The sequence below is a fragment of the Danio aesculapii genome, chromosome 25 (assembly GCF_903798145.1).
Source record: "Danio aesculapii chromosome 25, fDanAes4.1, whole genome shotgun sequence".
Taxonomy (NCBI): Eukaryota; Metazoa; Chordata; class Actinopteri; order Cypriniformes; family Danionidae; genus Danio; species Danio aesculapii.
Window position 1 is genome coordinate 16,692,811 of NC_079459.1, and position 16,177 is coordinate 16,708,987.

The 16,177-nt window shown below is 33.7% G+C and overlaps 2 protein-coding genes across 2 annotated transcripts in view; one reads left to right on the plus strand and one right to left on the minus strand.

Annotated features, from left to right (window-relative positions):
• Window positions 1–2,066, plus strand: part of cax2 (cation/H+ exchanger protein 2) — a 23,230-nt gene extending 21,164 nt beyond the window's left edge. Inside the window, exon 21 of the mRNA XM_056451420.1 lies at window positions 1,886–2,066. The gene's annotated coding sequence lies outside the window, so the exon portion shown is untranslated. The remainder of the gene's footprint in view (window positions 1–1,885) is intronic.
• On the minus strand, window positions 1,914–14,896 carry parietopsin. The gene is made up of 5 exons (XM_056451423.1): window positions 14,578–14,896; window positions 12,650–12,978; window positions 9,288–9,533; window positions 8,786–8,908; window positions 1,914–2,002 (listed from the first exon to the last, which is right to left on the minus strand). Exons 1-4 carry the CDS (start codon window positions 14,894–14,896, stop codon window positions 8,792–8,794), a joined length of 1,011 nt encoding a protein of 336 aa, XP_056307398.1. The 3' UTR covers window positions 1,914–2,002; window positions 8,786–8,791.
• Window positions 14,897–16,177: the final 1,281 nt, after the last annotated feature.

Genomic DNA, 16,177 nt, shown 5'->3' on the forward strand with positions numbered 1-16,177 from the left:
GTGTAATGTCATGATTATAAAAGTTTCGTGACCATCTAATGAACAGCCCCCTCAAGTAAAGCATTACCAAAGCAAGTAGTAAAGCACTACTTTTTGGTACATCTTTAATATTTCTTTGCTGTTTAATTTAACCAGAAGCACGTTACAGTCAAACGCACAGCTTTTTAAAGTATACTGTATTTGACAATGTGGTTAAGACATCAAATATGATGAGTGATCAATTCCTTTTAACTCATTTAAAATAGGATTTCATTACCTTTTAATTCCCTAAAGGCAGGTGTGCGTATTCTGATAGTTGGAAGGTTGTATGTACACATAAACGATATGAGTGAGCTTATGTAAAAGTAATTTCAATGCAGTGATGTACAACATTTTTATGACCGTGTAAATTCCGAAGCAAATCGCATGAAATTCCGCACCAAAAACATGGAGAGGAAAACATTGCTTTCTCTTTCTCTCTCTCTCTCTCATAAGAGTTTAATAATAAATGTTTGTTACACATACAGGATTTTTATCGGTACAAGACCATATGAGCCTTAACAATTTCCACTCAACTTTTCCTGATGGAAAAAAAAAAACTGTGAGCAAAAATCTGTAACGTGTACACCTATATCTCATTTCCTTATGTAAAACATCAGCATTGGCATTGGCACTTTTAGGAAAATTATTTAGAGTAAAAAAACTACATGTGAGCAGTGCGTCGTTTGTGTATGGAAGGCCATATGGGCCAAAAATGGGCGTACTGTGCCAACAAAACAATGAGCATAAAAGCCAAAAAACTTGTTGTACTTGAGACGATATTCTAATATTTTATATATGAGACTATATTACAATATTTGATGGTACGATGGGATGTGTTTACAAATGTCATGTATATCATTGACGGATATTGTAATGGTTTACAATACATTCAAGCATACAATACAATGTTTTTTTTTAAATCATACAATTTTATTTGAACAGAATTTGATGTTAATAAAATAATAACTGACTCCTCAACATGCTCAAGCGGTGTTGAGATTATAACATTATGTATGACTCTTGATATTTTTGGCTCCAATGGCCTTCCATATATTCACAAAGAATTGAGAAATTGAAAAATCAATCTTAGGAAAGTTAGACCTAAGCATGTATACAATACATGAACACTGCTCCGACTAAATTTACTGTACTCTTACCTTAATGTACCCTATGTGTAAAAACAAGTATACATTGGGCTATAAACACAATAATACACTTTGTATGATAACTGATTTTATTTTTAAAAAATACATATAATGCACAATAAATGATGTATTTTGGCTTAGTTAAACTGTTTGAAATAGTACAGCTATTTTATTATGAAACAAATGAACTATTTTACACAAGGGATCCATTTTTAGCTAATGTGTTTCTCAGTCTCTGGCGTTTGACATCATAAAGATTAGGTCACAGCATAAATGCATTTATTTTGAATATTTTGCACAGTGAACGATTTACGGTCAAAACCTTTTTGATCTGTTGCACTGATCTATTGTAAGTACTCCATATTAAAACATGACTTGTGTGTCTATAAAGCATTTTCTACTATTTTTAATGTGTGACTAAAATTTGTATCCATTTTTTTGGATAATCAAAACACAATAAACATAACTTTTAAAAAAATAAATAAAGTGTTTAGATGTTTCTATGCTTCCCATTATACATAATCCTAAATGCTGTATTTCACATTTGATTTATGCACATTAATCATAGATATTTTGTCATAAATTAGCTTGGAGGAAATCCGAATCAGCGAGTTTCTGTTTGGCATTGAGGGATAAAATCTGTAATGATCCCAGCAGTATGTTTCAATAGTGCATAACCTCTATGGGCGCATGAAAAATGTTTTCCATTTGGTCTTCAGATTGTGAAATTCTGTGCGGAACTGAGGATTGACCGCAGCGTAGATGATGGGGTTAGTGATGGATGTCAAGCAGACCAAAGACACGGTTAAAATCTCCAGCTCCCGAAAAACCTCCATCTGAAACACAGTAGAGACATTAGAAGGACCTCAGTAACTTAATATACTGGATAGGGATGCAACGATTATAGATTTTGGTTGTACGATTACAGTCTGAGGAATAATCATGGTTATCATGATTATAATCCATTCATTTATTTCAAAAAACTAGTAGTTTAGTAAATCACATGAAAACTCCTTACATTTTACAGTGTTATTTATTGCTGCTTAATAACCAAATAGTACTACAATAATCATGTAATTACAATACAATAATAATATTAATACAGCACAAAAGAATATTAATAAACAAACAATAGTCCATGTCTCTTTGGACTTGAAAATAAGTGAAAAAAAATAAGGAACTTGTGTGCCAAAGATGCGATATGTGAATGGCTCGTAAGCTGATTTTACATGCGGTGTGAAAGAGGTGTCATCAGTTGATCGCCTCAGCCATAGTTAATCCAATATGCGTGCGTATTAGCCCCTGTACAAGCTCAGAACTTTAAACTAGCGCACAGTTGGCATAACTTTGTTTAGTTGCAGCAGTTTTGTTCCATGCAGAAACACATTGTTGAGAAACCTTAAGGATTAATTAACCGTGACGAATTAAAGCACAGTTAATAGTGAAAACGTTTAATCGCTGCATATATAATACTGGATAACATGCATTAAACCTGGGAGCAGATTTTTAAATTATTTTTAAAAATAAGTAAATAAAAATAGCCAACAGAAGATATTTAGCAAAGACTTTAAATGAAGAGTTCAGATGCAAAAACCTCTAAATGCCGTCAGAAATGTTCTCCTAAAATGAGCATTTTTCTAAGCCTCCATATGTTCATGTTCTGTTATTTCACTTCATAAGGCAATGGAAAGAACTTATTCGTCAATGTAAAAGTAAAATTACTGAGACTACACACAGGATTCAGAGAGAAATGCTCATTTTGGAAGAAAATATCAAATGGCTTTTAGAGGTTTTTGAATCTGAACTCTTCAAATATATCCTCAACCATTTTATTATTTTTTAACAAAGAAGAAAAAATATTGTAATTATTACTACTATGTCTACTAGTAGTAGTATTATTAGCTGTAGTTGCTAATTCTTCTTGTTATAAACACAACAAAATTGATATTTTAAGCAAATCTATAGTTTAGGCTTAAAATGTATATTATTATTATAATTATGTATGTTATGTACTATTATTATTATTATTTTTTTTTAATTAATTATATTTTTTAGAATTAATCCTTAAATAAGGATCCATGTATTTTATGTACCAAAGAAGAAGAAAAAATACTGAATAGATTAGACATCATTTCATTTATATTTCTGAAGCATAAATAAAATGTCCAGAAATTAACATACAGTTGAAGTCAGAATTATTAGCCCCCCTGTTCATTTTTCCCCCAATTTTTGTTTAACGAAAAGAAGATTTTATTCAACACATTTATAAACGTAATAGTTTTAATAACTCATTTCTAATAACTGATTTATTTGATCTTTGCCATGATGACAGTAAATAATATTTGATTAGATAATTTTCAAGACACTTTTATACAGCTTAAAGTGACATTTAAAGGCTGAACTAGGTTAATTAGGTTAACTAGGCAGGTTAGGGTAAATAGGCAAGTTATTGTATAATGATGGTTTGTTCTGTAGACTATCTGAAAACTATAGCTTAAAGGGGCTAATAATTTTGACCTTAAAATGGTTCATAAAAAATTAAAAACTGCTTTTCTTCTAGCTGAAATAAAACAAATAAGACTCTCTCTAGAAGAAAAAATATTATCAGACATACTGTGAAAATTTCCTTGCTCTCTTAAACATCATTTGGGAAATATTTAAAAAACAAAAAATAATTCTGATTTCAACTGTAATTACCATAACAGTGCATATGGCCAATACAAAATATTAAATATTCATTTATCTCAACTTAACTTTCATTTGAATTTACAATATAAATGGTGTTAGGCGAGCTAATCTTTAAACTGAACCTTAAACCAGACGTTTAACGCAGTTTTGGAAATGTACTGACATTTAAACAAAACGCAGTTCAATACTTAATATTGTCTCAAAACTCACTGTTAGCTGGCCATTTCGATAATAGAAGTGATTCAGAATCACTGTGGTGATCAGTGGGATCCAGAAGACCAGAAAGGTAAGGATGATGTATCCAGAGCGCTTGGCCAGTTTGCTCTCCTTCTTGGCGTTTCCTCGTTCCCGTTGAGCGAGTGAAGGCATCATGCAGACAGCTCCGGCCATCTCCTCCTCCTCCTCCTGCTTCTGCTGTGGAGCTCCAGCAGCTTCTCCTGATGCTCCTGGAGGAGTTTTAGCGCCATCTTCTCCAGTTCCTGATGTTGGACACATTTCAGAGGTTGTATCCCGCTGGGCTTTTGATTGTTCTTCACCGCTTCCTTCGTGTGATTTTGGAGATGTTTCTGAAGTAACGTCTTGCAGATTGTTTGACTCCAAAGTACCATCTTTTTCTTCAGTTGATGGAGAAAATGTTTTTGAAGTACTATCTTGATTGTTTTCCAATAGTTCTTCACCGTTTTCTTCATTTCCTAATTTTGCAGATGTTTCTGAAGTAAAGTCTTGTAAAATATTTGACTCTAAAGTACCATTTGCTTCATTAGTTGATGGAGAAGTATTACCTTGGTGGCTTTTAAATTGTTCTTCAGTGTTTTCTTCAGAAACTTCTTTGATATTAGGGAAAGAAGTAGTATCTTCTGGAGCATTTAACTCAAAATTCAATGGAGAAGTAGTAACTTGATGGTTTTTAAATTGTTCTTTACCACCATCTAATGATTGAGAACCTTCTGGAGTAACTTTCTGATGGTTGTTTGGCTCCACATCACCTACAGATTCTTCAGAAATGTCTTCATCTCTATTTTTGAAGGAGGTTTTCTCAACCACACTAATGTCTTCATTAAATGTTGGAAAACTTTCTTTAGAAGTATTTTGATGGTCGCTTGGCTCTGTAATACCTTCTAAAATCAGTGGATCTTCATTGTTGAGTTCGTCTTTTTCGAGTTTCTTAGCTGTGTTTGCATCTACAGAGTCAGTCGTGGTTGTTTTGGGAAGTTCCTCAGATACTGGCTTCAAATCTCCACATAATGCTTTTTGATTGGGTTCTATCTGTGGGTTTTCATTATCACTTTTGAAAATAGCATTCATTTCCTTCTTCTGCTTTTTATCCTCTTTCTTCTTATCTGGGGGTGGCAACGAACCCTTGTCGAATATTTTCCGTTCATGCGCTTTTACCAAAAGAAAAATACGCCCGTAAAATCCAATGATGATCGTCAAGCAAACAAACCAGACTGGAATTAAGATATAAAATCCGAACGTATCATACGAATCCAACGTTTCCATCCGCAAACCTCTGCATCGAACATAAACCGGCGAGTCTTTCGCAAAAATCACGCAAATGACCGATATGGAGATCGGCACCAGCCAGGTCAAGGGAATCCACACAGTTATCCGTTTTCGCCGTTCAGCATTTTTAAATGGATTTGCAATAGCTTGATATCGCTCGGCGCTAATACATGCTAGTGTTAACAACTGAACGCAACAGATAAGAGAAAATGACGCAATTTGCGCACTGCAAAAACGCAATCCAAGATCTCGTGCATCATTAGAGCTCACAACAATACTGAGCAGCAATGGGCAGTCAATAGAACATCTACAGATGTCAATTACAGCCAGGTTCACCAGGAGAGCGTTGTTGGATGTCTGAAGCGACTTTTGGCGGTAAACGGCCCAAGCGACAAACAAGTTTGCGACGATTCCTACATGTAAAGCGACCAGCAAAACCAGACAATTAACAGCTACAAATATGGCTTGTGCAGTTTCTTGCCATGTGTTGTTCTTCACTTGTTCCCAAAAAGCAGTGGAATTGCTTCTCATCTCCAGTCAAATAACGAATAATTCCATCTCTTTTTAAATTCCCATGTATATCGTCCACCGTTCGCTTTGGTCGTCTGCTTTTTTGTGAGCTTGTAGTAATCAAGCTCTTTTATTTTAAACCCTCATCATCACCATGGTTCTCCATTTGTTTGCGTTTTTCAATTAACACCCTGCAGGGCTCACGGCCACCAGGGATGGGTTTTGTTTTAGGCAATTTGCTGGTTCCTAGATGTCATCTCGCAGACCAGGACAATGCCAATTACTGCACTGAGGGGGATTATTATTATATTATTTCTGGTTTTTGTTTATTTGTTGTAAATGCATTATTTGCAAAAGGTTTTTTTGAAGTAAGATTTTTTTTTCATATTAAACACTGATCTTTAAGCCATTTTTAATCCTTCATATGGTTTATGATGTTGTTGCCATGGTGATCAGATCAGTAATCTTATTATGAAGAGATTAATTTGGGAAAGGTTTTACTCTCCATGCAAGATGTCTTCTGGGATTAAGCTCCTTTTTAACCTGGTCAGGTTGGTTATTTAATAACATTTTGTCCTTTTTGTACATTAGAAAATGTCCTGTTAAATTACTAATGATGAATATCATTTATGATAAAGATCATACATGCTTTGATCCATGAAAAAATATCAGTCAGATTAACAACAGTTTATAAATGAAAAATATTGTTGGATAATAACTGAATCTGATGGCAAATTAACAACCTGCTATTTAACGATGTAGCCTTAAAAAGCTGATGAATTTTTATTTAAAATCTTTATACTTTGTCAATGTCCTTCAAACCACGAGATTTTAAACATTTGAGTGAGTTTATATATTTTAATAAGTAAAGATCAGAATAAGTATTTTGTTATTTTCACAAAGGTTATTTGAAATTGAAACACATTAAAATGAGCTTCCATGCAGTGTGTAACACAGCTCTAAGTTAATGCAAACATCCAGCTGAGATTTAAATCTAAAAGTGCACTGACTATTGATTCTTTAGCAAAATAGTTGACTCAGAGTCGAATAAATGAATCGAGTTGGGTTCAGATCTTTTGCCTGAATGCATCAACATCGATACGGTACATCAACAAATATGTAGTTCCAGATCCTGTAAACGTGGAAACCCTAGCGAAGCGAGGGGGATCACAGGACCGATCATGACGCGAAGATGACGATCACTGACAGAATTCGGCTGCAGGGAATAAAGGGTTCATTTTCACAACCACAGTATAGCCAACCGTGTGCTGTGTAAGTTCCTGTCATTTTTCTTATGATTTATACAATAACCTACGCTGCAACGTGGGATTCATTGGCTGTTTGCTATTAAAGGAAGGAGCAGCAGAGACTATTACGTATGGGACTTTGTCAGTAACTATTCGTTCATATGGACCAGTTTCTTCTTCCTCCGTATCATAACATGTAAGTGTAATTAAAATTGTTGCCTCATTTTGTGTAGTTTGCAAAATATGTGTTTAATAGTGTGTTGTAACTTTTAATCGCTTAGCGAGGCTAGTAATCACTTATCTATTATAGATCCGTGCTTGCACTGTATCTCTTAGGTTAAATCTTTATGGGGCTGTTCACATATTGTGTCCAAAACCACAGTGAAAATGCGATGCGTGCTTCTTCCTTTACCGATTTAAATGCGTTTCTGAACTCGTGATCCTCTGCTGTTTTCCTTTGCGATGGCCACTATCAGCAGCTCCCATGCGCGGCGCAATCAATTTTCAGAACAGTTCAATTTTTGCCACTGTGTGGATTAATACTGAATGTGAGTCGTTGTTATTACTTGGGGTTTGGTTTAAGAGTAGAGTAATATGCTGATGTTCAATTGCATTGCTTTATTGCATTCCTGCATTGGGCTCTCACATTCTTTTTGTTTCAAACATGTTCGAGATTCTTTCTCCTGAACACAAAAGAAGATATTTTCAGGAATGTTAGGGGGGAAAAAATTGTTTACTTCCATGGTAATTGTAGTATTTCTACTATGGCTACTAGTGGCTGCTGGTTTCCAGCATAATTCAGAAAATCTTGTTTCGTATTCAACAGAAGACAGAAATTCATAAACATTTACAACCCCTTGAGTGTGAGTAAATGGTGAGGAACTTTTCATTTTTGGGTGAACTATCCCTTCAAGCAGTAATACAAACTACCCCATTTAACAGTCAATTAATACACTAGTGGTGTAAGGAATCACAAATCTCGCAGTTCGGATCACACTACAGTTTTTGAGTCACGGATTGGACCATTTTTTGGTATATTCAATAAGAAAAATTTTCTTTGCTACCGTTACTGATAATGCTAACTAAAGAAATCTAATATCTTGTACAACAGATCATATTTATTTTCAATTAATGATTCAACAATTTACACATAAAACTTTGCGTTTCATTATAGGTGGATCATTCTGGAAAACCTATTCAGTGACTTAATTTTGATGGTTGTTTGTTGCCACCAGTTGGTTAAACAATGTAATTGCTTCAACATTCACCAGCGTCAAGTTCCATTAAACGGAGATCTTACCATAAACATCAATGTTTATATCTGAGCTGTAAACTGTTCTCCCAGTACTTCTGTGTTATTTAATCGTTTGTAACTAACTAAAAAAGTGTAAAAACTGAATCTCTCTCGATCAAACGCAGATTTGAATGCAGTGCTTTCAAATTTAGGTCCCACCTCAACTTTTTCCGTCGTCATTATATTTTATAGGGAAGCCAAAATGCTTTCATACACATAATTTAAATGACACAGGAGGCGATCTCTCTGCAACTGTTATAGATGTTGGATTACCCTACAAGTTCAAAAAAAGTTCAACCGTGATCCGTTACACCCCTATAAAACACGGTAAATTACCATAATGTTTGAACATGACCTTCAAAATCACATTGACTGACCTCTGATCAGACTGGATTCACCCTGCTTTGGCTCCTCTGCATTGATGATCCCATTAACGGACCACCAGTTTCACGAGAAATGTATCGACCGCAGGACAGGACCTCCAGAGAAGATTCTCGAAACTGGACAAACATATATCAGACAATGACTGAGACTTTTATTTCAGAATGTTGATGCACTTCGAACTGAAGTGGCATATTAAGTAGGGGGCGGGGCTTTCTTTTTTGCATTCCCTCATAGCAAACAAAAGGTAAAAGGGGCGTGGTTAAGAATATTGAGGCTGAAGCTGTCAATCTAACATCAACAGAGATGAACCGCTCCTCTAAATGCAGAAGCAAATGGTCAGATTTTGATTGAAGATTACCCAAACGAACCTTTTTTCAGTGGATTATTTGTTCACTACTGACTAACAATGTGCGTTAGAAAAAATTAACATTGCACATTTTGATTTCACACCAGCTTTAAACCTCACCGTACTCAAACACCAAGAGTAAAACAGACCCGTTTGTTAGTGAGGAAGTAGATGATGGGATTGTAGACGGGGCTGGTTTTGGCGAAGTACATGGGCATGGTGGCGATCAGAGGAGGGATGGAGATCTCTGGATTCACCACGACAAGCACAGAGATGGCGGTGTACGGCAGCCAGCAGACGAAGAAGGCGATGATCATGGCCAGAACCATTCGCACCACGTGCACATTGTCCTCAGCACAGTTCTTTCCTCCCTGACTTTCAATGCTTTTGTTGATCTGAAAGAATGGAAAGTCATTTGGCCAATATTTTTTAGCACTAAAAGCACATTTATAGCAATAACTATAATGGCAACTACACTACAGAAAACGATTCACTGGATTTACTACATTTTTTTAACATATGTGGTTAAACAAATGAAGTTGAACATTACTCAGTTTAATGTGTTTGTTTAAATTCAGCACATATAAATTGTTTAATATACTTACCTTAAATAAATGTTGTAAATCCAATGAATAATTATTTTCTGTGTATCACAATGATTATATTCACACCAATGCATGGGGATATTCTGTTTATTATAAGCACACGCTATAGTTTTGTCACTTTTTGGGTATTAATTCAGATGTCCTGATTTGATTTGAAATGACTGATTTGTTATAAGCGTCACTGATATTTCTGTAAATGGAGAATGCTAATGGTGAATTCACAAATGAAAATTTAAAGTGGTTGAATTGTAACTGGTTTTAATTTCAGGTACGCATGGGTTCATTAAAACCGAACCAACCTCTCTATTTTAAATGCATGCAATTAATATGAATATTGAAAAAAATATTCTTGGCTTTTGAGAATCAATATCAAATCAACAACGTAAAAAAAAGGAAAAGATTTTAAAACTCAATTTTGTCTTGTTATTCTTTTTTGTTGCATTTTAAAACTGGAGTTGCATAATGGCCCCAATAGTTTAAATAAGTTTTTTTCCTTCTTTTGAGGGCAAAAAAAAGTTTTAAAAGGTTGAACAATTTTGTCATTTGCTGCTTTTTGAAGCGGTTTGACATTTGAAACTTTTTCTCACAATTAATTCTTGCTTGTTTGTTTGTTTTTTGTCACATTTGCAATTTTATTTGTAACCCTAGATCACAAAACCAGTCATAAGTATCATTTGGTTTTTTCAAAATGGTATTTAAATAATTTGAATATATAAGCTTGCTATATGCTTGTTAGGAAACTTTTAGACCAAGATACAACCATTTGAAGATCTGGAATCTGAGGGTTAAAAAACAACAACAACAACAACAACTAATAATAAATATTGAGAAAAGTGCCTTTATAGTTGTCCAGAAAAATGAACTTTTGTATATTTGCAGTCATGGAAACTGATCTTTACTTGATATTCAAATCATTTTTGGCATGAAAAAAAATGTATAATCTTTACTCATATACTATATTTTTGTTTATTCCCACAAAAACACCCATGCAACACAAGACACAAGTTTTTTGTGGTCCACAATCTCATTTGTGAGTGCTTGCCATTCTGATTTATTTTCTTGCTAACTAAACGTCATCTCATAATTTCTCACTTAAACGAAGTTGTAGGAACAGTTCAACTTTTTTCCTCTTATAATTGCCAATTTTCTCAAAATTACCACAATTTCAAGTCAATCACTCACAAATCTTGTATGAGCTTATAATTTAATTGTATTTTATAATTCAAACATAAGCAGCAGTAATTTTAAGCTTTAATTTGTATCATTCATTAGTAAAATAAAATCTGAAAAAAATAAAAGTGAGGAATTAATTCCATAATATCCCACTGTATCTTTCCTTAGGGCCATATTTCACTACTTATTTCAAATGAGCTGAAACAACACAATTCTTGAGATCTTTTGGGGACAACTTAATTGTTTGAAGTTCCAATCTACTGAAATTTGTAAAAACTATGACATTAACTTAATTCCTTCATGTTGTCTCAACACAAATCAATTGTGAGCTATCTAGCATTTTTACAGTGTTGTAATCATTTACATTTAGTCATTTAGCAGACGCTTTTATCCAAAGCGACTTACAAATGAGGACAAGGAAGCAATTTACACAACTATAAGAGCAGCAGTGAACAAGTGCTATAGACAAGTTTCAGGTTATCAATGCTGTGAGGACTTTTACATGCATTTTAAAACTATCATTACCATTACTTAGAGCAGATATCTCAAACTCAACTCCTGGAGTGTAGCATCTCTGCACAGTTTATAGATACTTACATTAGATGTTGCCTACGCTGTTGTTGTCTATAGCAGTGTTTCCCAACCCTGTTCCTGGAGGCACACCATCAGTACACATATTGGATGTCTCCCTTTTCTGACCCATTAACTTCAAGGTTTTGGAGTCTCTTCTGATGTTATAATAAGATGATTCAGGTGTGTTTGATTAGGGAGAGGTTGAAAATGTGGACTGCTGGTGTGCCTTCAGGAACAGGGTTGGAAAACACTGGTCTATAGGAAGGAATGCGTCAATAGAGCCACCATTTTAGTACAGGGTAGCGCTCCTTTGAAATTCATGTGGGACTAAGGTGCAGTGGAGGACTGGCCATACAGAGCCATATGTAAACATTTATACATATATCTATGATCAGGAGGTTTCCCGGTGGTCAGTCACTTTTCTACGTCGATGGATAAGTGACCACATGGGCATTGCCGACAAAGAGCATGTGTATGTGTATGTGTGCATAGAAATGTATTATCCTCCCTCCCTGTTCAATTTGATCTAATCTGTGTCCTGAAACAAACCCCCTCTCCTGCTTTCACTTCTATTTCTAACGGAGGGAGCAATTTTTTTAGCATCGCAGCATCTTGTTGTCATATTTAATTTACATTGTTTGCTGATTTTATTCAACAAATTTATTCAAGCCTAGTATTTAGTGGGAGTTGTTGCTACTTTGCCTTGTGGTCAGCGCTGTAAGAGACTGTATTGTAATATTTATTTAGCACAAAAGTTACATACAAAATCATAAAAAATAGATTTTACCTATAAAATGTTCTGCATTTGTCCTTCGTTTCCATTGTTTGCTCATTACTACACCTGTACACATCGCTAAAGTCCAGCATCTTCACATTGGCTTTAGTCTTGACTAGTGCGGTTGAATGACTTTTGTCTTGGGAGCACTGTACAAATGTGGCGGCGCTATTGACGCATCCTCAGTGTCCGTATGCGATATCTAGTGTATTTATCTATGTGCAGTGTAGCTCCAACCACCTCCAAATCACATCTGCCTAATAGTCTCTGGTAGACTTGAACACCTTGATTATTTGGATCAGTTGTGTTTTATTAGGGTTGGAGCAAAACTGTGCAGAGCTGCGGCCCTCCAGGAATTGAGTTTGAGACCTGGAGTAAATGTTACCTTCCTCATAGCCAGAAGCACGTTACTATAACAGTATGTGATGATGGCAGTAGGCAGGATGAAGCACATGAGCGTGTAGAGGATCAGATAACTGTAGTTTCTCCAGGATCTCTCTTCCCAGCCCAAAGAGCAGGACGTTTGGACGCCTTCGGGCCCATATGAGCTCCAGCCCAGCAGAGGAGCCACGGCCCAGAAGAGGCAGTAGAGCCAGACCAACAGCAGACCCTGACAGCTCCTCCACACGTTCAGTTTGAAGCCCGCCATCGGTTTACAGACCACGTTATAGCGCTCGTACGCCAGCAGAGTGAGGGTGCACAAAGACACCAGGCCTAGAACAAAATACAAGGAAAGTGACACTATTTTTTTGCGTTGTATGTGAGGTTTATGAAAAAAAAAAATTTATAAAATAAAAAAGTTGCTGTATATAAAGTTGGGAAAATGAATGTGTTTGTTAGCTTCCTCTGCTTTGAAATCAGGAGGTTAATCTATATTTAAATTATATTTTATTGATTCGTTGTAGTTTATTGGTTTTAGTAGAGCTATTATTTGTTTAATAAAATACAAGTAATTTATTATTATAATTTAAACAATAATATGATAAAAAATATAATTATATACACACATATACATATTGTAATAAATGATTATTAAACATCCATGATTATACAGATTTTAAATTAGTTTTTTTTTATTTAAACTAAATACAGATTTTAAAATGAAAAATCGAATTATTCGGTGTTAAAAAATATTAATCACACACATTTATATAAAATAATACTATAAAGGAATAAAAAAGCTATCAATTTCATGATTTTCACTAGTCTTTTACATGGTTATTACAAGAGCTAAGAATTAAACTTTTTCCCCCCAGAGAAACACTAAAAATATATAATGTTTAAGTATAATTATAATTAATAATGTTATTAATATTCACCATTTTTCACAAGCTTAGAAAATTTCAACTTTACAAATCTGAATACTGCAAAATTAATCCAATTGTAGATTTAAAAATGTGTCATATTTATATTAGAAATATTTTGTATCAGTATTAGCATTTTAAAATGTATTATTTAATTATATTATAAAATTAAGGTTAAAATGTTATTAATGACTCTTTTTTCCTCGCATTTTCTTTGCATCTGCACAATAATAAAAATAAAATAAAACAGAAATACTCCAGCATAAATCAAATAATTTACTAATATATAAATTGCATCGAATTAATATTAGAAATATTTATAATTCACTATTTTATATTATAAAATGTATTATTTAATTATATTACAAAACTAGGGTTAAAATGTTATTAATTACTATTTTTCATCACATTTTCATTGCCTCTGCACAATAAAACAGAACAGTCTTGGTTAAAAGCCAATAATTTGATGTTTAAAATAAAAATGTATGTATTATTATGAATACATATTACACTTTTTTTTTAGGTCAAGGTCAACTTTATTTATAAAGCACCTTTAAACAGCATGAATATTGACCAGTGCTTTACAAACATGGCTAAATAATAAATAATTAGACAGACAGGACAATATATGCTACAATATAATTTAAAAACTAAAATTAAGCAAAAAAAAAAAAAAAAAAAAAAAATATATATATATATATATATATATATATATATATTTAAAAATTATCATTTTTTGATTAAAGAACCACTAACAGAAAAAGCCAAGGATCAACATTTAAAAGCACATAGCATAAATAAAAATATGTACTTTTACTTATATAATATAATATAATATGATATAATATAATATAATATAATATGATATAATATAATATATGATATGATATAATATGATATAATATAATATAATATGATATGATATAATATGATATGATATGATATGATATAATATAATATAATATAATATAATATAATATAATATAATATAATATAATATAATACTCACCAAAGTAGTTCACAGCGAAACCTTGAAAAACACAAAACGCGTCGCCTAAAAAGAAACTTCCCTCATAGTTGGTGACGGTGACGATGGCAGATCCACAGGTGGCGATGAGAAGATCAGAAACCGCCAAACTGAGGATAATAACGGTCATCGCGTTCAGGAAATGCAGGTTCTTCACCATTACAGCGATCACTAGTAAGTTATTGAAGACGGAGAGAGTGGTGTTTATGAACATGAGGTATGAAAGTATACTGTAGCCCACGCGAGGAAAGATGGTCGGCTGAGCCGTCATGGTATGCTCAGTTTTAGCGATGTTCTCCATGATTCAGACGGTTTGTTTTTGAGGCCTGTGACCGTCACGCAGACATATCAGATTTCACTAATAGGATCAGATGTGGCTTGGGATAATACCTGATTTTTTTTCTTCATATCGTCAGAAAGAAAATCTGGAGCATCTGGTCACTGTTAAAAACCATTTGTCAAATTACACTTTGATGTTTTAATCTTTTATTGAAAGCAATCTTTTACCTCAGAAAAATACAGTGAGATATTGGTGGGACTTTGTTTTAAGATTTATATGTTATTGACATTCCAAAAAAACAAGAAAAAAAAAATAAATCACAAAATAATCAACTATAATTAATTCGGTTACATTTGTAATAATGAACATCCAGCCATCCGAAAAAGTGCCATTCAGTATCAAAAAACTAACGAGCAAAACAAATTTATTAGTGTGCGTTCTCCCTTGAAATAAATCCCTTCAATACTAGTGACTTCAAAACAACATTCATACAACACCACTTTTAATATATTGAAATGATACAAAAATCAAAAATATATGTTTAACATCAGCAAAAATGCCCTACAGCTGAATCTGTCAAATAAAAAGCAGTACAATATGTTCTTTCAGTGTAAAAGTCACACAGACTCTCTTCTATTTTGCTATACTGTTGAATGTAATTTCTAATCATATACACAATGTTGACATTCAACAAAAACACACAGTAGGCTTCAAAAATCTGAAACCACAATTCAAAATCTAATTTGAAGCAGGAAAGCTTTAGGATTTTTAAACTTTGATTAAACAATATCTTGTGTATTTTTAGATTCAGCATATAAAAATGTGTAAAATGTTTAATGTACTTTTAAAAAAGTATCTATGGGCTCACCACAAGGGTGTGTTCTTTCTCCTCTCCTTTACATCCTTTACACAAATGAGTGCCGCAGTCCCTTTAAAAAATGGTACATTCTAGTGTGCGGATTACATCATTATTGTAAGTTTGTTGGTTGGTGAGGAGGGAGAACATGGACCTGTTGTGGAGTATTTTACAAATTGGTGTGGATTAGGCTGATCTACATCTGAACACAGAGAAAACAAAGGAGATGCGCATTATCCTGTGGCGAAAGCAAGTTTTAGTTCTAGGTACTATGGTTGACAACCACCAGATCGAATTAGTTGAAAGTTAAGTACATAGGTACTGTTATTGATAATAAATTATATTTTAATTAAAATACTGAAAGACTATATTGGACAGGCCAACAAAGACTTTATTGTCAGTGAAAATTAACGAAGTTTAATATTGATTGGACTCTGATGGTGGCA

Bases quoted from the DNA above. Each gene is read 5' to 3' on its own strand.
- parietopsin (XM_056451423.1), bottom strand. From the start codon at position 14,896: ATGGAGAACATCGCTAAAACTGAGCATACCATGACGGCTCAGCCGACC. The intron at 12,979-14,577 runs GTGAGTATTATA...ATTTTGTTCTAG, and splicing joins TTTCGCTGTGAACTACTTTG to GCCTGGTGTCTTTGTGCACC. The intron at 9,534-12,649 runs GTAACATTTACT...CCATTCTTTCAG, and splicing joins TGCTTCTGGCTATGAGGAAG to ATCAACAAAAGCATTGAAAG.